The 21553-nt window shown below is 42.6% G+C and overlaps 1 protein-coding gene across 2 annotated transcripts; it reads left to right on the forward strand.

Annotated features, from left to right (window-relative positions):
* Positions 1 to 18854: 18854 nt before the first annotated feature.
* Positions 18855 to 20656, forward strand: LOC311253781 (uncharacterized protein). Of its 2 annotated transcripts, XR_014621899.1 has the most exons (3): positions 18855 to 18895; positions 19491 to 20101; positions 20188 to 20656. XR_014621899.1 is itself a non-coding variant. In XM_084384262.1 (2 exons), exons 1-2 carry the CDS (start codon positions 20074 to 20076, stop codon positions 20541 to 20543), a joined length of 384 nt encoding a protein of 127 aa, XP_084240388.1. In that variant the 5' UTR covers positions 19441 to 20073; the 3' UTR covers positions 20544 to 20656. The 2 variants fall into 2 exon arrangements, 1 of the variants encoding a protein (XP_084240388.1); XM_084384262.1 differs by lacking the exon at positions 18855 to 18895 and having other exon boundaries at positions 19441 to 20101.
* The last annotated feature ends 897 nt before the right edge of the window (positions 20657 to 21553 follow it).

Here is a 21553-nt window from a genome sequence, read left to right on the forward strand (position 1 = left end):
GTATACAGTAATTACAGCTGCCTTCCCACCTCGGATGAACTCTGCTAAGATCTCTGACTGCGTACAGGCGAAAGGTGAAACTGAGGCTGCATATCGAGGACGAGGTCACAGAGGATACGGTGACTGGAGACGCTCTTATTGTGATCCAGAAGTGTGTCTCCGATGTGAACAAAAAGGACATTGGGCCAAGGATTGCACCAAGACTCTAGCTGCGACCTCCAGCCAGGCGGACTGAGAGAAGGGAAGGGGGGTGCGGCCGGACAGCTCATTCTCTACTCTGACTCACCCGACGCATCTGGAGCCTGGTAACACACCCACATCGCACACTACAGATCACACGTTTGAATTGTTATGTGATGCAATAACCTTCCTTGAAACAAAATGTTCACCTCCAGCTGGTACATATGTGAAATATGAAAACAATGCCTTTAAGAAAATGCCAACATATTCTCTATCTGTGAATGACAGAATGGTTTCTTTCCTTGTTGTCTCTGGTGCCACACACTCAGTGATCAAAGGAAAGGACTTTCTGAGCTCTCCTAAAATGTCAGTCTGCTTTGTCAACTCTGCAAGTGCTTCTGGTGTAGTAGTACGTGAACATTTTACTGTTCCTCTTAAATGTTCCGATGATAACAGCACCAACTTCAAACATGCATTTCTGTTGTCAGACTGCTGCCCTATAAATTTATTGGGCAGAGATCTCATGTGCAAACTGGGAATAACTCTTATTCCCACACCAGATGGTGTTCAAGTCATAAAACCTCATGAAAATGCACAGTTGTTTGTGAAATATTGCCCTGATCAGCTGTTGTATGCTTATCAGTGGAAGCTACCGTAGAGCGATATCTGCAGTCTATTTTTGGAAGAGGCCAGAAAACACACACCCCCTGGCCCACCACACACGCACGTGCAGTGCATGCCAAATGACTCACTTCAGTGTACATCTTTTGTTTCAGTGGGTCCAGATAGACAGTATGAAAAGAAATGGTATGATGACAAATACAAAAATGAACGGTTGTGTATCACACACCTATGTTGGACAGAAAACAAATGCATTGCATCTGTGCAACTTACACCCACTCAAAAACATCAGTACTATGTAAATAACTCTGCGCCGCACATTGCACTTGAAAAAGCAAACACTGATAAATGGGAGGATTTGGGTCTTTTTGCACGTGCATGTAGATCAACCACTAAGTGGGACCCCACAGATGACCCACATGTGTTTTACAATCCAAAACTGCATGCATTTAGAAAGGTTTTTCTGCAACCACTCACACACAACGAACAGTTCAGTTAGTTCCACCTATAACATCCTCGCACATTTTTCTGTCAGAGACTGAGGCTGCAGCCATCCCAGCCCTCCAGGAAGTCCTAAGACTCTGTGGGCTCGAGGAAAACATGATGTTGGTCTAATTAAAACAGCAGAACCAGTGGTGATCACCCCCAAATCTGATTACAGACCTTGCCAACACCTTGCCAAACCTGAGGCTATTGAAGGTTTTTGAGTCCCTGAAAAAGGCAGGAGTAATTGTGCCTTGTGACACTTCTCCTGTGAGGACTCCTATTTTTTCCTGTGAAGAAAATAAGAGACAAAGGTCAACCAACTGAATGGCGTTTTGTACAAGACTTGCAAGTCGTAAATGATGCTGTACAGCCGAGAGCTCCTCAAGTTCCTAATCCTTACACAATTTTGTCACAAGTGGTTTTCGGTGGTGGACCTGGCCAATGCATTTTTCAGTGTTCCTGTTCATCCAGATAGTCAGTTCTGGTTTGCGAGTCCCGTACTGTTTACGACGCGTTGCGGAAAAGTCTAGAGCCTCTGGCTTTGTCCGAGGGCTCTGCACTTTTGCAGTATGTGGACGACCTTGTGATTTGTGCGCCAACAAAAGAACAATGCGAACGCGATACGATCCGACTCCTAAAACATGTCCGACAAAAGGTCACATTTTTGGGTCATGAGATTTCCAGCGACGGGAAATCCCTTTCACCCAATCGTGTTGAGGCAATTCAGAACATTCCCAGGCCTAGAACCAAAAAACAAGTTCTTTCGTTCCTGGGAATGTGTTCTATGCAGTGTTAGAAGCACCACTTGGTGCCACGGTGCATGGTAAAAGCCCACAATCACATGATTTAGTGACATGGACTCCTGAGGCTGAAAAGGCCTTCACTGACCTGAAACTAGCTCTACAGACAACACCTACTTTAGGGCGACCTGACCCGAGCAGACCATTCACACAGACTGTTGATGAGAGGAATGCATGTATGACATCAGTGCTGCTCCAAGATCATGGGGGGAAACTTAGACCTGTGGCTTATTTCTCTGCTAAACTCGACCCTGTAGCTGCTGGGTTGCCACGTTGTCTCCGGGCTGTAGCAGCAGCTGAGAAAGCTGTTATGGCTTCAAGGGATACTGTAGGTTATTCAGATCTGACTCTCCTTGTTCCTCATGCTGTTTCTCTAATTTTGCTTGAACAGAAAACCTCACATCTCTCCACAGCACGATGGCTAAGACACAATACTGTTTTGCTTGACATGCCTAACATCAAGATCAAAAGATGTACTGTTCTTAACCCTGCTACATTGCTTCCCATTCAGGGGGAGGGTGAAGATCACAACTGTGTTGCTGTGTTGGACGAGGTGTGCACCCATTGCACCGATTTGTCTGAAACTCCACTGATTAATCCTCACTTTGTTTTGTTTGTTGATGGCTCAGCATCCCGTAACCCAGAAACCGGTAAAAAAACAGGTTGGTTATGCTGTAGTCTCACTACATGAGACTTTGAAATCAGGTTCTTTGCCGCCTCACTACTCTGCTCAAGCTGCAGAGTTAGTTGCTCTCACAGAGACCTGTAAACTAGCAGAAGATAAATCAGTAACGATCTGGACCGATAGTCGTTATGCTTTAAGCGTTTTGCATGATTTTGGTGCTCTATGGAAGCACAGGAAATTCATAAAATCTGATGGAAAGCCTATTCTGAATGGTGACAAAGTTTCTGCATTATTGGATGCTGCGTTATTGCCCAGAGCCATTGCTGTGTGTAAATGTCAGGCTCACACTAACAACAGTGATTCAGTTTCTACAGGGGGGTATTTCAGAAAGTGGGTTTTGTGAAAACTCTGAGTTTGTTAACCCTGAGATGAGAGAAACTCTGAGTTTTTAGTTCCAGAAAGAGAGGTAACTTAAACTCTGAGTCTGTTACTGCGGTAACTGACTCTGTGAACATAACCTGCTCACTGGCAGGTTTACCTGAAGAAACCCTGAGTCTGACGGAGCTGTCTGACAGCAGCTGTCCTTTCCTTCAGTCCGATCATGTTGAAGCAGAAATAATTCACATAGTTTTACACCAGGAGGAGAATTTAGATTCATTTAGATGAGCTCTCACTCCCCGACGAGGACTGAACCGAACAGTAGACCGCTTCTCATCAGTCCGTCATTTATATTCTCCGGCCGCACAGCGAATATCAGGCTACACATCGCTGACGTGCTCTCAGATCTGAACAATCCTCTTTGTTTGTTTTTTTTGTTTGTTTGTTTTTAATCACTTCGCAGGTTAATCAATCACCTTCAGCAACCAGAAAAAGAGAAATAACTCACATTTCATTTGACTTTCTTTATTTCCCACAGATAGCTACAAAAGTAACCATCAGTAGAGCCTATTGTATTTTTTCCAACAACGTAATTTCAATGTCCGTGTTTCTAGTTTGCAGCCGCATTGAGTATAAGATTAAATGACTTCTAGTTAAATCTGTAGACAGTAGGCTACGTGTGTGTCTGACTCCAATGTTGGGTACTGGGGGAGAGTGACGCCCTCAGCCTCTGGTCACCCAGCGACCTGACTCAGGACCAGCTCCTCTGTCTCTGGCGGACGTGGTGGAGGTGAGCACCACTTCATGTTCATCTACTCAGCAGGATGTTAGGACACAGATGTGTGTTAAACAGCATCTGTTGGTGGTAAAAGCTACTACAAGTTAAAATATCCACTGAATAAACTTTTACTTTGTTTAATATGTGAAATAAAACCAAAGTGAGGAGCCATCGTGAGACTGTTTTTATATTTTCAGCCGATTTGAATTAAATAAAATAGCCTAAAATAAAATAAAACACTGAACAACATTCAACCACTTCCTCAAAGGCTAATATAAAAGAAAGTGATGTTAAATTCAAAATGAAAAGACGGCCGCATCTAAAACTCTGTCAGTGATTTTTATTACGGCTGCAGCCGTGTTACTTTTTTTCCCCACAGAAAATGTCTGCTTCCTGTTTTCTCCCCTGTTGCCATGGTGAATCACAGTATCGGAGCTCCATTGATGATGGCTTTTTACTAGTCGTCAGGCACGAGCTCAACTCAGAGTTAACGTACTCAGAGTCGACTTACCTAACTCAGATCAGCTATCCTGGAACTGAAAACTCAGAGTTTCACTTCACAGGGTAAGTCAACTCAGAGTTCAGGGATAGACTCAGAGTTTGTTGAACCTCCTTTCTGGAATACCACTCTGGAAATGCACGAGCAGACGCAGCTGCTAAAGCTGCTGCTGGAAAACATGGAGTAAGACACACCCACACCCTGCTTCACTCTGACCCTGAAAAACACACAGACACTAGTGCTTCCAACTCTGACTCACACACACAGATATTAGCGCTTCTGCTGATGAAAAAGGAATCTGGCGATCACTCGACTGCACATACACTAACGGCATCTGGCACGGACCTGACAGTAAACCATGTTTACCAAAACACTTTTTTCCACATTTTGCCAAATTTGGGGGGGAATGGGGGAATGTTTGATCTGATAAAAAAACATTGGTTCACAAAAGGCTTTACAGCCTATTCTCAAAGATTTTGCCAATCCTGTCATATCTGCACTACACATAATGCAGGTAAAACTACACGACAGCCACAAGCAGCACATCCACAACCAGAGGGACCTTTTGAACATGTCATGATGGATTTCATTGAACTAACCCCAAGTGAAGGCAAGAAATATTGCCTTGTGATGGTTGACATGTTTTCCAAATGGGTTGAGGTGTTTCCCACCTCAAAGCAGGACAGCGCTGCTGTGGCCAAGGCCCTGATGACGTGTGTGATACCACGATGGGGTATCCCCAGGAAAATAAGTAGTGATAATGGTACACCATTTGTGAGTGAAGCTATTAAACAGCTAGGAGGTTTTCTTGGGATTGACTTGAGACAACACTGCTCCTACCATCCAGCGAGTGGGGGTGCAGTGGAAAGAGAAAATTGCACTTTGAAATCAAAACTTGCAAAGTGTTGTGAAGAAACAGGTTTCTCATGGACTAAAGCCCTGCCGATTGTGCTAATGTACATGAGAATGAGAAAAAGAGCGCGCGCAAATCTAAGTCCCTTTGAAATCCTCCTTGGCAGGCCTCCCGAACTGGGAGTAGGGCCTGTTAATAGACCACTCCCTGAGACCTGTTTCTATGAAAATGATATGTTGCAATATTGCCAGACGTTGTCCTCTGCTTTATCTCAAATCCACAGACTGGTAAAGGACGCCCTTCCTGCTCCGGCCAACCATCCTCTCCACAGCCTTACTCCAGGCGACTACATCGTGATTCGTGACCTCAGGCAAAAACACTGGAGGTCCAAAAAGTGGAGCGGCCCGTTCCAGGTCCTCCTCACCACCCACACTGCCGTCAAAATCGCTGAGAGAGCCACCTGGGCACACGCCAGCCACTGCAGGAAGGTCCCAACTCCACAACACGCTGAGGACCAGGAGTGTTCATAACGCCAGGAAGAGAAGCAGACGGTCACAGTATTGACATACTGTGGGAGGAAACAACTTTCGGAGCGCCGATTGATCAAAGCACTGATTCACCTGTGTGCAACATGGAAAGACGTCAACGTCCGTGGCATCCATTCAGGCAGCCAGGCATGTGCGGTCTCCGAGGCACCTTGTGCTGTCTTGTGGGGATCGCTGTCATCATAGTGGTACCCATATTATGGCCTTCGACTCATCCCAGCAAAAGTGTCTCACAAAACACTACCACTCACAACAACACTGCACTTCTACACAGAACCAAAAGACACCTGACCTCTGACCCCTATGGACCAGACAGGGCCCCTGAAGAATCTGTGGATGCAGTATGTCAATTATACTGCACGCACAATGACAAACTCATCATGCCTCATCTGTCAAGGCTACACAGCAAACCTGTCACTGGTCAGTCTGCCTGGAAATCCTCATTGTCGCACTGAACCCAAACCAAGAGTGGGTCCCTTTGTAGTGTGTCTGGTGGACTGTTTGCTCACTAGAATATCTACACAACCTCACTGGAGGTACAGCCACTCACTGTTCAAATCTTGCCCTCCGCTGCCCCGTTTCTCAGTTCCTTCACCACCATTACCAGTTGCAGGACAAGTTGAAGTAGCATCGGGTGCTACCTTTATTTGTTTCAACCGCACCTATGGCAGTATCAGTGTTGGACAGACACGTCTTAAATGTGCAAAAACTCATATCCTGTATCCTCCTGACAGCAGCAGGCAAAGAACTAATCGAGGATGGCTCTTATGGTCGGCGCTGGAAGCGTGATGCGTTTGACTATAAGATAGAGCCATACCCAGACATCTACTGGGATTGTGGTAGAATGCGAAAATCTCTACCTGCTAATTCGACTGGTTTGTGTGCAGTAACCATGTTTGCTTCGCAGGTACACCTGTGGCCGGTTGGAGAATACCATCACTCCCAAAATTACAGGGTGAAACGTTTCTCTAACCCACTTGGCAGTTTTGACAAAACAGTGTACATCGATGCTATAGGGGTGCCTTGTGGTGTCCCTGATGAATTCAAAGCTAGAAATCAGGTTCTTGCAGGCTTTGAAACAGCTTTTTGCTGGTGGTGTACACTGAATAAAAATGTGGACTGGATTAATTACATCTATTACAACCAACAGAGGTTCATAACTACACACATGATGCCCTCACTGGACTAGCTGAGCAGATGTCAGCAACATCTCTGATGTCTTGGCAAAACAGAATGGCGCTTGACATGCTGCTGGCTGACAAGGGGGGCGTCTGTGTAATGTTTGGTGACTCTTGCTGTACTTTCATTCCCAATAACACAGCCCCAGACGGATCTGTCGCCCAGGCTCTTGAGAGACTGAGGTCTCTTCGTGGAGAACTTTCTGGTATTAACAGCACCTTTGGCTGGTTTGATACAATGTTTGGTAAATGGAAAGCACTGATCTTGTCTCTGCTCACTGGGCTCATTGTAGCATTAACTCTCATGGGACCAGGGCCGCCCCTGGCCAAATTGGGGCCCTAAGCAGAGTTTTATTTTGAGGCCCCCCCCCCATTACAACATGACTCTTTCAACAATGGAACAAGCCTTTTACAGATGCACACGTCTGCATTTTCTGGATGCAAAGTCATCAATGAGGTCATCATATGACAGCTGCTGTGCCACTTCTGAGTTGATGCTTATGATAGCCAGGCCACTAAAGCGTTCTTGCGCCATTGATGAGCTTCAGTTTTTGCTCAGCAAAGGCAACTGTAACAGGGAGAGTTCCTGCAATGGTGCTAGCCTCCTCACAAAGATTAAAATGCAATTAATGCAAATACGACTACAACTAATAATAATATGCATTATGATTTGATTTGATGATATTTCTATATTTAAATATTTTTTATATACTTATTTATACATTTAGTAATTACGTTCTATATTCACACTGCTGTTTGCTGCTGCAACGCTTTAAATTTCTCCATTGTGGGTCAAATAAAGGATTATCTTAATTTATCTTATTTTATTTTATCTTATATGACTGTTATGAATTAAATTCACCAAGAGATGGCGATATTTTACCTCCATAAAAACAGCCCAAAACTTCTACTGATAGCATAGATTGATAGGCTATAAACCTGAGCCAACATACGACCACCAACTGGTCAATTAACCGCTCCTTTTTCAACAGAGGTGAATGTATATGCAGTTAACAAGACATTCAATAAATGATAATCAGGGCCGCTGGAAAATTTGATCTCCAGTCCACATCTAGACAGAATTATCCTCTCTTCTGTCTCATGATTAGCAGGCTAGCAGCTGGGGTGTTTATGCCACAAAGTTTGCTTTTTTATTTCAACAACATACCCACCTTCAAGTGAAGCACGAGCCTCCTCTTGTTTTCACTTTGTCTTTCTTTTGCTTGCTCCTGATTCATGTTGCCGTTTAGAGGCCATCTCTCCACCTGCATCCAACTGCCTGTTGGCGCATCTGACCGCTGATTGGTCAGATATTGCGTGCTGTCAGTTGTTGCGGCAACGTGTGCGGTGTCAGATTACTCGTCTCTTTTTTTTCTCTCCTGCCTCGGACTGACTTGGTGCTCTACGCGCGCCTCACGGCAGCGATGCGCATCCTTTGCGCATTTGCAGAGAAAGCGTCCCCTTGCGCAAAATGGGCCCCCCCCACGGATCGTGGGGCCCTACGCACAGCGCGTGTTCTGCGTTTAGGGAGGGGCAGCGCTGCATGGGACTGTGTGGTTGTTGCATCATTCCTTGCATTTTTTTTTTTTTTTTATTTATTTAGCACAAACAATATCATATAAAGAAAAAAACCAACATGAACAATCAACATGACAGGGATGTGCAAAGGGGAGGTATGAAACCCAAAAGGGCTTATATGAAAACCTCACCCACATATTCAAAGATCAAATTTAATACAGTTTAAAAACAATAACATAGGAAAATAATTAAACAATAATGAAAAATAAGTAGAAAAGTAAGTGATTAAACAGTAAATGTAAGGAAGTAAGGGGAAAAAATACATACATAAATGAATAATACAAAACAGAAATAATGAATGAGATGATAAGGAAAGAATAAGAAGTGTGAGAGAGAGAGAGAGACGAAGGAAAATCATGACAATAATTGTCTTATGTTTGATGGTACATGGTTTGACTGATTAGGTACTTTTTGAGAGCCTTTTTAAATGACGATAAATGAATAATTTTTTTCAGATAGTCGGGTAGCTGATTCCAGAGACGTAATTGCATTAGAGTCTTAATTGTTGGAGCCATAGATAGGTCCATCTCAACGTCAACTGGAATGGCATCACTTGAACCACCTCCATATTCAGAAGATAATTCCCTTGATCTGTTCCCTCACCCTGGTTGGTCCCCTCCTCCTTATCCTGACTCTGACGATGAAGACGTGTAAGGTGTGGTGAGTTGAAAGAACACACAGAGACTAATGAAGTCACTGTGTGTGATATCAGTATTATTTTTCTCAAGCTTATACTATTATGAAAAGTTTTGACATTTAGTAACAAGTTCACTAATCATTTTTTCTCAAATGTTTACAGCTATACTTTTATGATTATTGTTTACCCATTTCTAGTCATAAAATATGTGATGAATAAAGATCAGGGATTTGCAGCAGAAGACGACATCATACTACCTTGTGATCGTGCTCGTAACCTCTCCAAGGTAGTGGCCCCCTCTACGCTTGCAAAACACAGGGGCTGGAGAGGAGCAAGCCTGCATCCCTGAATCCATTTTAGCATGATAAATTGAAAAATATTCTTTAAGACACATAGATGATTAAGATGTGTTGGTCTATTTTATTAGTGGATGTTTGCTTAAGAATCAAATATATGCAGTGTTCTATATTTTTGTTAGAAATAATCACATGACATGATCAGTAATTCACATGTGTTTTGCCTCCTCCCAGCTTGCAATGAATACTAGTAATGTCTATGTTCCACAAACACAGCTATTATTGATTTTCAACTATACAATATGTGATAACTTAAATTGAATCCTGAGTGAATTTTTAAGTTTGATGTCTAGTGTGTAGTTTGTATATACTTAAAGTGATCAATAAATGATCAAAAGGGAGGAGTGTAATGGGAAATTGTATTACTATACCATTTTTATTCATTATTATGTCTTACATTGTCTTCACTGTGTTCTTCCCACATCCTTGAATGTTTGTACTGTCTGCACAAAGAGAGATATGTGCTTCTTGTTATGGGAACGGAGCCTGGTACAGACATGAGAAGGACACAGTGTAGGAGATACACTAGTAATAATTGTAATTTATTAATCACTGGCGATTAATAAAACACTCGTTAATGGGGCACCACCGCCGATGTTTTGTCTATTTGAATAATCCGGAGGTAATTAATCAAATCCGACTAAACAAGGTTAACTTGTATCGATTCTAATCAATTTTAAATCAATTTATTCAATCTCATAAATGAAGTAGTGAATTCTACACAGTTTCCATCGGTTCTCCACATTAAAAACAAACCTGCACAGACAACGACATACGGTTAAATAGGTTTATTGACTAAATAATTCAGATTAAATAAATGAAATGGCAATTTAAATGAATAGCAACAGGTAACAGGAAATGTTACCAAATTTCTCTTAAACTAAAAGATCAGAACCCTAAGACACCACTCATTTATCATGTGTGAATCCAGCTGTTATGGGTGATGGAGAGCCTACTTTCTTAGCAGAGTGGCGGAGTCAGCGGCGGAGGGTTTCTTTCCGGTGGTTTGCGACTCTAGCCGGAAGTCCCGGTCCAATGGCCGAGTGTCAGCTCATCGGGAATCAGCCGGTTGGGGACCACGGTCCGATGTCTTAGGAAGAGTGTGGCTGGTCCAGTACTGAGCCGGTGACGATTCTGGCTCACTGCCCAGCGGGGAGTTACCGCTTGAGAGTGTGCTGTCTTTCACAGGAACTCACTTAAACTAAACTATAGTTTTAAACGTTTCAAAACCGTACTTCACCTTTCACAGAATCTCACCATGGCTCAATAGATGAACTTTGTCTATCATGAAAAAGGATTATGTCATGATTAAAAATCACTGAACAATTAAAGGAAATTAAAACAGGATCAAAATAAAAACACACTTGAATATACCGTAGAACTAGTAGAATTGATCACTTACTTATTCCTCCTGGTTCTAGCTTAATACTTGTTAAAACAAAACATATCAGAAACATTTACTGGTTATCAAGGAACTTATTACACAAAAGATCTCCTGAAGGTCTGTCCCAATCGTACCAGGGCTTATCATCAGGAGGTGCTGTGGTTTCACCGAACACAGGACACATTAAACATTAAAATTGATTTTAATCAAATTTCATCACAGAGACACGGGGAAAAGTTCAGTGTTATCAACTTCTTTAGCTGTTTCTTAATCTGTTAACATTAAGAGCATAAGTTCCTGGTTTAATGACAATTAGAACTTGCTTAAAATCTGGATGAGTGCAGAAACCATTATAGGATGGAATGTGTGATAAGAGAGGCATAGTCCTAAACCATTTGGGCAGGAGGGCTAGGAAAACAGAGGAGAGGCCCAGAGTGCTTTTACTCTGGAGGGTGTACTTGATAATTCTTGTCACAAGAAGACAAGAAGACACAGAACATCAGAGTCGTTACCTAATTTACAATTGCAAAGAAATAAGTTATAACACATGATTATGACAGTTCTGTTCCTCTTCATCTCTGAAAGGAGATTCATTTGATGATGAACTCGACCTACCTGAGAGAAAGGAGTGTTCATCTTGAGTGGGGGAAGAGGGCAAAAAGGGTTATTCAAGCTGTAAATAAAGAAGAGGGTTTTTTCCTGTGATGCGTCAATCTGACGGTTTCATTGGAAGCAAAACAAGTCAGGTGAAGAGGTGAGAGACTTCATAGCGTCTCTTTCCTGAAAACAGTCAGCTTGCAGATGAGAGGAGTAATTAATGCAAGAGCAGAACCTCAATGGAATGTAGAGGCGATGGACATGTGTTCCTACAACAGGGCATTCCTTTCCTTTAACAAAAAGGGTTCTCAACTGTCTCATCTTGTTCTTCTTTCTGCAGACCGCATGCCACTCTGTTGACTGATGAACCTTCTTTATAAAGAATAAAATCCTTAAAAGACAACTGGTATTTCTTACAAGTTTGTTTCAGATATCTCACAAATAAGACAAATTTCCACAACAAGCCCAACAGAGGATGTTCTTCCTGCGGCAGCTGAAGAAGTTCAACCTGCCAAAGACGATGATGGTGCACTTCTACACTGCCATCATCGAGTCCATCCTCACCTCCTCCATCACCATCTGGTACGCTGCTGCCACTGCTAAGGACAAGAGCAGACTACAGTGTATCGTACGTTCTGTCGAGAAGGTGATTGGCTGCAACCTTCCATCCCTTCAAGACCTGCACAGCTCCAGGGCTCTGAGGCGTTCAGGTAGGACTGTGGCCGACCCCTCCCATCCCGGTCACAGACTATTTGACACTCTACCCTCTGGCAGGAGGCTGCGGTCCATCAGGACCAAAACCGCCCGCCACATGAACAGTTTTTTCCCCTCTGCAGTTGGGATCCTCAACAAGTCCCGGGTCCCCCACCCCCACTGACACTGACTCTTTCACTCCTGCACTCAAACCTTCCTCTGCCCTTGAATCTGTGCATTACATTAATGCAGAATTTGTACATCCTGTATTTTTAATATCTTCTATATTTTATCTTCCGTCTTTATTTATTAGCCATCCCACACTTTTTGCCTCTGTGTGTTGATAGCGTTTATATTGTTTATATTGTATATGTTATAGTCACTGTTTGTTTGTTTATTGTTTATTGTCTTCAATGCATGCACCTTATTCACCAAGAAAAATTCCTTGTCTGTGTAAAATCCCTCTTGGCAATAAATCTGTTTCTGATTCTGATTATTATGAATGCAGAATTGACTTCAACATAACACTGTAATGTATCTTATATTAGTGACAGGGGGTTGTAACTGCATGTGTTGGCATGTGTTGAAAGGCGTGCAAGATTACAAATTGTTATGTGTATGTGGATGGATTAGTATTTTGCACTGCATTGCTTTAGGCTCAAGTTCACATAGAATTGTTACGTTTATGAAATAAGAAAAAGTTTGGGAAATACTTCATACTTCAAGTCTCATGTGCTGATCAGAGTTGTGATTAAAAATAAGGGCGGGCCCCAGATGATTTCCAAATACCAATAGGGTCGCGTCATTCTTAAAGTAGGGAATGACTACACTCCCATTAAGTGTAATTGTTGTTTTTGTACACTTTTGTGCAGTTATGGTTACACATACCCTTTTTCCACCCTCCCACTCTTGTATTTCGTTTGTTATTCATTTGACATAAAAGAGAAAAACACACAGTAAATCATGCAGTGAAAAGCTGACAGCCCTATGCCAAACACATACTTTATATGACTTGTTAATATGGATTCAAATGGGCAAGCTGAATCATCAAGATACACATTTTGTAAACAACCCTAACCTGAAGCTGCACTTGTACTACTGGGATTGCTTTGAGTGTTGCTGTATATAATCTGAAACCATAGACAGCTGTTCTTGATCACGGAGACAAAGATCACAAACAACAAAGCATCAGGGTACTGTCAGTCCAATGGCCATTGTTCTCGAACATTTTTCAAAACAATTGAAGCACCCAGCCTTTACACCCACTGACTCATCCTCAGCATTTTTTTAATGTACCACAGTAATTTAATTTTTTTTAATGTAAAGTATACACTTACTTACTGGACAAAAGATTATGAGGTGCACACTCCACAGTAAACTGCACCCCAATAGACCCTAAAAATTGCTTCTTTTTTTCTTTAATGCCACCTAAAGATGTGCACTGAGCTCAAAACTCATATCTGCATATTTTGTTGTAGCCACACAGATATTGGCCGCGTTTCCCAGATACCATAATTCTTAAGGACTTAAGAAGGCTTGTAAATGACCTTTAATATGAGCATAGTATTTCTATAAATGTGTTTTTATGTTTACTTATTAACATTCTTTAAAGCCAGGCTTTTATTTTTTATATATTAAGCAGACGTTACATTCAGTGCTTTTATTTTGAAAGCGTCTCGCCGAGACCTCGTACACATCCGGTGCTTCGGACATTACCTGCAGTAGGAAAAGTGTGTCTGCAAGGCTAAGAGTTTGTCTTCTATGCTAAAGTGTGCCTAACTCACATGAAACGCCCTAGCACCTGGCTAATAAGGGGCACAAGGTTTGTTTTGTTACCTTTTCATGCCATATTTATGTCCGGCTCGAGTTTGGTTGCCGTGGATATTTTCATGTATAGAACGTGTTGTGGTTAACGGTAGCTACTATTAGCAACGGCCAAGCTGTCGTGTCGGTCTGTATTGGAAATGAGATGAAGCTATAAGCTAACTCGTAGGTTGTTTTATTAGTGCAACAGGATGTATTTTGTCTGTTTTATGTGAGATCTGCTAAGGTTAAAAACTGTTTTTTTTTAGTTAGAAACGAACGGTTAAAAATGCTAATTTCATGTTAAATATTGTTTTATATTTCACTCTATGGGAGGTTGTCCTTCAGTTAAAATATGAATTTTCCTTCATGATTGTTACATCAATCGTAGCAGTTAAAATATATATTTAAATTCATGGAGTAAAACCTGTGAGTCTACAATGAGTTTATTAAAATAGTTAAAAGGAGAGTCAACTTACATGATTGTTTATGGGATAAAAGCAGTTAAAAGTAATTTCATTTAAAGGTAACTGTATTTTGTTTTCTTCTTTCATAGCTCTTACGGTGTGTTTACATTGAATATGGTCCAAGGAGTAAATCATTGTGAACCATAAGTTTGAGAGTTCGACCATCATTTAGCCGGGGATGCTACAAGGCTCTTCAGAAGGGTTCGGCTAAGAAGGAGCGCTAATACACGGGTGTTTCCCAGACGCGTTCTGAACTGCCTTCTTAGGAGAACCTTAAGATCAAGCAAAAGAAGCTCTTAGTGGGAGCTGTCCACCGCAGTGGTGCTGAAACTGAATCAATCGATGCCAGGCAAATTGATCACCCACCTCTTTATCAGCACAAAAGTCACACACAGCGCCCCGTGGTCCCCCCACACAGTGCAATTAGGCTACGCATGTATCGTGTGTGTGTGTGTGGGGGGGGGGGGGGTTGCGGGTGTGTGTGTGTGCCAACAGGTGTATCCAAGTAGTAATCAAGCCCATTAGCGCATATATACCCCTGTGGATATAGCCACACACGTGAGAATGGAAGAAACTGGCAGCAAAAGAAACAAGCGGGCGTCTTAGTGGACGAGGTCTGGCAGCACCGTGATGTTTTATTCGGGGGAACAAGGGGCAAAAAGAACATCACAGTGAAGAACAGTGTTTGGCAGGCCATAGCCGAAAAGATCTCCCCCTCCAGCCCATGTGGCCTGCGTGAAAGTCCTCTCCATCATCGAGAAGACGGCCTCTGAATGCATTAGTGGGGGCATCGATGTTCAGGGGGACGAGGGGCTCTCAGAAAGTGAGGATGAAGAGGAGCCATCCGGGAGCGGAGCAGGGGTGTGCCCGCCCCCAGGAGAGGACGACCCCCACAACAGTGCCCTGTCCCTGCGCCAACCAGCAGGGCCTGCTGTCTGCATGCGGGGAGGCTTAACAGGGCAGCCCACAATAACGACCTGCGCCTGCAGCGAGATGCTGGTGGAGAAGCTGGTGGTGCTACGGGGGATAGAGGGCCGACTCGAACGACAAACTGCCCTGCAGGAAGAGATGGTCCGGATAAAGCAGGAGAGGTTGGAGCTGCACCGGAGACAGCTGGCGCTTGCCGAGGCGCAGTTCAACCGTCCCTCCATCTCGGTTCCAATCATCCTTCCCCAGGATTCAGGTACGGGGCATTTCTATTTTGTATCTGCATTATGCAATGTATCCCGTTCAATTTTACTAATCAATCTTCCTTCATTGCAGGTGATGCAGACGCCCAGTAAAGACAGTGCGGAGCCATAATGCTATCCGCAGCTCGAACATCTGCATCCCAGCTGACTTTGCTATCATTAGTAAGAGGATTTAGTAAATCTAATGCTGGGATTCAAAGGAAAATATCTGTGAATGAATGTTTAATTTTCATAGTTTTGGGGGACCATTTCGATAAATTATGATAGTCTAAATAATATAATATAATATAATATAATAGTAGTGACCAAAATAAATTTTGAAATTAGCGCTAGCTAAAAGTAAGTAAAGATATTTTACTGATACTTTTCTAAGTTTGATATATTCCAGGTATGTTGTGCCGTTCTCACTACCAGTGAGTCAAATACAGCAGCCTGGTCAGTTGTCCTATGCTTCTGAGTACGACACTGTAGTTACCCCTCTATCCCATTGTACAGTGATTCCCAAAGTGTGGGCAGCAGCAGGCTGTGGCCCCTGGTGGGCTGTGAAGGTAATTCACAATAAATAAATATGGTTTAAAAAACATAAACACACACAATAAAACTAAAATCACAGGATCGTGACAAGAAATTTCATTAACAGTCTGATGATTGCCTTAATAGATGTGTTCAAAATACACAAATCACAATTTCCCTCAAGATACAGTAGAGGATAAGGAAGATACGATTTGGATAAGGAAAAACTCCCAGCTTTGAATTTACAACTGACAACTTAAGAGCTATTTGAGAAGGTGGTTACATGCTAAAGTTGATACACAAACAATTACCTTACCAACATACAGTAGGCTAGCAAGGGATATTGAGCGGTAGGATAGCAGATAGGGATGCTGATTATCAATCACTGATCGAAACACCGTTAAGAATTTTTTGTCGTATTTAGTTTATTTTTCATGTAACTTGGTGTATACCTTGTCTGTTCCTTTAACTCATAATGTAGCCTTATGTTGGGACCCACAGATGAAGTCATTCATTGTGGATTTCAAAATGGACTCTGAACTGAACTCAGTGTCCCAGAATTCCCCATTCTTCACACCTAGGTGCAATATTTAGCTTTGAGCTACTATTGGTCAGGGTGACAAACCCCCCTCTGATCAGAGAGTCAAAACTCCAGCGCCTTCCTTTGTTCTCTCTCTTCTCCTCAAGCCTCTCCGCTCCTTTGACTTCTTATCCTCAAGGGCTCCTCTCCATCCCCCCCCCACCGGGCTGCCTGCCCTCAAGATCTCTTCTTCCGGGCTTAACAGCTGCGGAGAGCTGCAAGCTTCATTTGCAGCAGGCCCAAAGAACTTCTCCTCACTGCAGCGGCACGAGGTCCTGCCAGTATTCCTGATCAGTTAGCACCAGCAGCTGCGACACAAAGCTTGCCAGCTAACTTCACCATCTGAGGAACACCAAGCAGGTTAGCACTGAGCTGCTACCCTCGCAAAGGACAGGAGCGAACCTTTTCCTCCTCTGCTGACTTTCATCGGTCCTTGCACAGCAAGAACAGCATTCATTGGAATCCCAACGTTCTCCTGCAACCACCGACACCTTTTCCTTAAAGACTGGTAACATTGAACTGGGCTTAGATAGCATAGCATAGCACAGCTAAGCACAGGACTTTAAACTCTGATTGATGTAATGCATGTGTGTTCAATTTATGTGTGTCCACTGTTTGAGTGTTATTGTAATCTCAGGTCAGGTTATTGGTAGTTTGCTTTCCTAGACGGCTAATTCTACATTAGTCGATTGATGCTTCACACAGACTCAGGGTCTTTGCATGCAACTAACCATCTTCTATAACCTGGCATCCCGTCACACACACACACACACACACACACACACACATTCCTGGAGCATATCAAACCCACATGTGATATCAGTGACCACCATTGTTTCTTTGTTCTGCCAGACACACACTCACACACACACACACACACACATACACACACAAACCTGTATATAGTACATGGAAGTTAGTGTGTTTCATCTTTGTAAATAAAATACTTTTGAACCCACATGTTGTCTATTTAATATTGTACAAGAGTGATTGTTGCCAACTTCTACTTTGTCAAGAGCTCCAAAATCCTTCAACCATTACTAGCTGTTATGGTAATTGGTTGTAGTTATTAAGTTCATTATTAATCAGAGTTACAAACAGTTTAGTACCTTTTCTGAGACTGATTTGGTGAATTGGCTTTTTTTCCCTTCTTCAAGGGTGGTGCCCCGAGGTGATCTAATGTAAATTGGAACTTATTAGTAATCATAATTTATAATTATCCCTGATAATCATTAATTATTATTGATAGCCAAATTTAACCCCAAACTCCCTATTACTGTTGCATGAAGCACTACATTATGGTGGCTCGTGTGTTGTGAGCACAACACTTATGTTTAAAGTGTTTTCCATAAAACAATGTTCATATTTCATATATTATTAATGATTAATTGATAATCAGCAAAGTATCAATTAAAGAAATTGTTTAAAATGTACATCCCTAGTAGCAGATACTACGAGCAGTGTTACTTTTAAAGCCCCACTCCAATATCCAGTGTTACTTCATTATTAACAGTTTTGTTGTAACATTCTTTTCTAACAGACTATGAGCATTTCTCAATACCAAGAATGCAAAGAATGGACTTGTGTTCTTGAGGAGAATGTTCTTGCTAGTCGTTCTCCGAAGAATGAACTCCGGAGATCACAAGAATACAGAATGCTCCGTTTTCAGTTTTGAGACGATGCATTCTTGTGGAGCCAAATGCAGCCTGCACTGATTAAACAGCTGGGCGTTATCATCCAAAACAAGTGCTCTCTCTCTCTCTCTCTCTCTCTCTCTCTCGTGTATGTGACATGTAAATAAATAAATACACACGTACATAAAGCAGCAACAACCTTCATTCGTTGTACATAAGTATGTTATTTTATTTTTAAGTGCTTCTCAATCTCACGAGCCAACAGCGGGAAAAAAAACCCGCGAAAAGGCTGTTGTTTGTAGATGATCGCCATTGTGGATTTGTGGATTGTGTAGTTAGTAGAGTATTACCACCGTTAAATATGGACCGGCAAGTGTTGCTAGCTGTCGCGGTCGGTATTCTTTACTGGGAGGCTGAGGGGGAAGCTGCTGAGCTGAGGGGGCGTCTTCAGCGGAGGAGAGCCAGGATGAGGAGGAGGAGTCTGGAGAGACCTCGCGCTATCCTAGCCTTTGCTGGATTCGTAAGTTATCTTTTCTTCGGGAGCACTTGGTTTTCCATTCATATTAAAGTTAACAAAATAAATATGGTACGGTTTAGAAGTATTATTATAAATATTAATGTATGAAACAGGATTAACAGGGTCCGCCCCAAACTGTTTAGTAATAGTAACGCTATAGACCCACCCCTTTCATTCATAAATTTCCTACTATGCTACTATACTTGATATGTGATACCTATCACCACCTACTGGTGAAATCATGGGGGGACCCAACAATTACAGGTGAAATAGAGGAGCATATTAAGTTGTATAATTTCTTTATTTCTGATATCTGATACAAGTCTGATAAGTCTTGTGTAATGAATCAAGTGAAGCTCATTTGTATAGAACACAAAACATACATTAAGTTTCATGAGAGAACTATAAATACATTTTTACAGCATGTGTTTAAATTCATCAGTCTATTCAAATATTCATAGTTGATAGTTAAAAGCAAGTCATTAATAAATAAATAAATACATTCAAATATTATTTCATAAAGTAATAAATAAATAAATAAATTCAAATATTATTTCATAGTTTTACTAATTAAAAAATATTTTTTATTTTACTACAGGATCATTCTCCTCGAATGTATGCACAAGTTAACAACACTGTGCCCATCCTCTGCGCCTTCTTCTCTGAGGAGGCTGACCTCAAACCAGCCTTCAGGCTGTCAAGGGAGACCATCAATCTGTTGGTCCAGATGTTGCCCCGGCTAAAGCCACATGGCTGGAGCCACGAAATTGAGGTGGCTGTCTCTCTGTACTGGCTGGCATGTGGCACTTCCTACAGGGTCACGGCAGACATATTTGGAGGCCATGATGGGCATCCTCCACAAGGCTATCCATTTCCCCAAGCCTGAGGAGATGGAGGAGGTGGGAGCAGGTTTTGCTCGGCTGGCTGGGCATGAGGCTTTTCCGGCGTGCAGTTGGAGCCATAGATGGATGCCACATCCGGCTTGTCCCACCTGCGGAGCAGAAGAAGAGCAACAGGGGATTTTTGCATTTTTGGATGTTTACATCGGCAACACGGGGTCAGTCCACGATGCCCTTGTCCTCCAGAGGTCTCCTATGTACAAACAGTCCCTCTACTCACCAGCTGGCTTCTTCCTCCTGTGAGACGGGGGGTACCCTTGCCTGCAGCATCCGGTGGCCCTCATGACTCCCTACCGTCAACCTGTAGCAGGTGAGAGAATAAATTATTTATTACAGTTGTTACTTTGAATTTGAATTCCTGGATGTATTCTACATTACCTGTATTTTAATCAACAGGCCAAGTTGAGGCCCGTTTCAACAGGCATCACGCCAAGGCCCGCAACATTATTGAGCGCACCTTCGGGTTGCTCAAAACCCGCTGGAGAGCCATCTTCCTCCGGGCTTTGGAGATCCGGGCTCTGTTCGCCCCCAAGGTTGTTGGAGCATGCTGCATCCTCCACAACCTTTGCCTGTTAGCTGGTGACATCCAGGAAGAGGAGGAGGCAGAGGAGGATGACTGGGAGGATGAGGAAGCTGGGGGGAATGCTGCCCAAGGTCAGGAGCTGTCGGGAGTCAATCTCAGAGGCAGACTTGCTGCCGAAGAGTCTGCCCCTCAAGAGCTCCCGGCATTTCTGAGGGAGCATGATTACTAAAGAAAAACCCCAAATTCATAATCAGTTCAATAATTATTTGTAATTTTAATTAATGTTAATTGTAAATATTGTTTTGCTGATTAATTAAACATATAACAATGGTTAATTGTAAATATTGTTTTGTTGATTAATTAAACATATAACAGTTAGTTAAACATATAACAATGGTTAATTGTAAATATTGTTTTGTTGATTAATTAAAAATGATTGTATAGTTTATCTCAATTAAAAATGATTATATTATGTGTATAGTTAAACATATAACAATGGTTTGAAAAAACACCTGTAAGTAAAGTCAACCTCCCAATCAGATTTCAGTTTCAGAAGCGTTTGTTGTGACCACCGTTACAAGCCTTGGTGCCTCGATTTGTCTAGGAAGACGTTTTACCTCTCATCCAAGAGGCTTCATCAGTTCATGTTCGCTGACCAGGCTGAGACTGGTCCAAGGTCCGAGGACCAGTCTCAGCCTGGTCAGATGCGAACATGAACTGGCAAATAACTGACAGATAACCAAGTCCAGTTGCGTTTCGAATTTCTTTGAGACCACTTCATTCACAACTCAATACTCACACTATTTAATTGACAGAATAACAATAAAACAACAACAAAGAACTACATTTAAAAATTACCTACAACTACTACGTATATACACTATTTACATTTTCTCCACAAGCCTCTCAAAGAGAGACAAATACTTGTCAGCTCTCTGACTTGCTGCCCTCTCCCTCTCTTCTTCCCTCGCCTCTGCCCTCTTCTCCCTCTCTTCCTCTTTTTCTGCCTGCTCTCTCAGAAAGTCCATCAGCTGCCCACTGGCCCTGGCCCTCTTGGGACCTGGTGGCTTTTCCCCTTCTCTGGGAGGGGCAGAGGACGGGAGGGTGACAACACCACCTGTAGCGGGGGTCAGATTGGCCGCAACTACCAGGGGCGGACTAATGGAGTGCTGCCCCTGGAGTGCGGCATCCATCTGACCATACCATGGCCAGGTGGCAGCTGTCACCCCTCCTGCCTCC

This window comes from Pagrus pagrus (assembly GCF_965226575.1).
Source record: "Pagrus pagrus genome assembly, contig: HAP1_SCAFFOLD_44, whole genome shotgun sequence".
NCBI classification, from domain to species: domain Eukaryota; kingdom Metazoa; phylum Chordata; class Actinopteri; order Spariformes; family Sparidae; genus Pagrus; species Pagrus pagrus.

Coding starts and splice junctions, on each gene's coding strand:
- LOC311253781 (XM_084384262.1), top strand. CDS start 20,074: ATGACTCCCTACCGTCAACCTGTAGCAG. Junction 20,102..20,187: donor CTACCGTCAACCTGTAGCAG/GTGAGAGAATAA, acceptor TTTAATCAACAG/GCCAAGTTGAGGCCCGTTTC.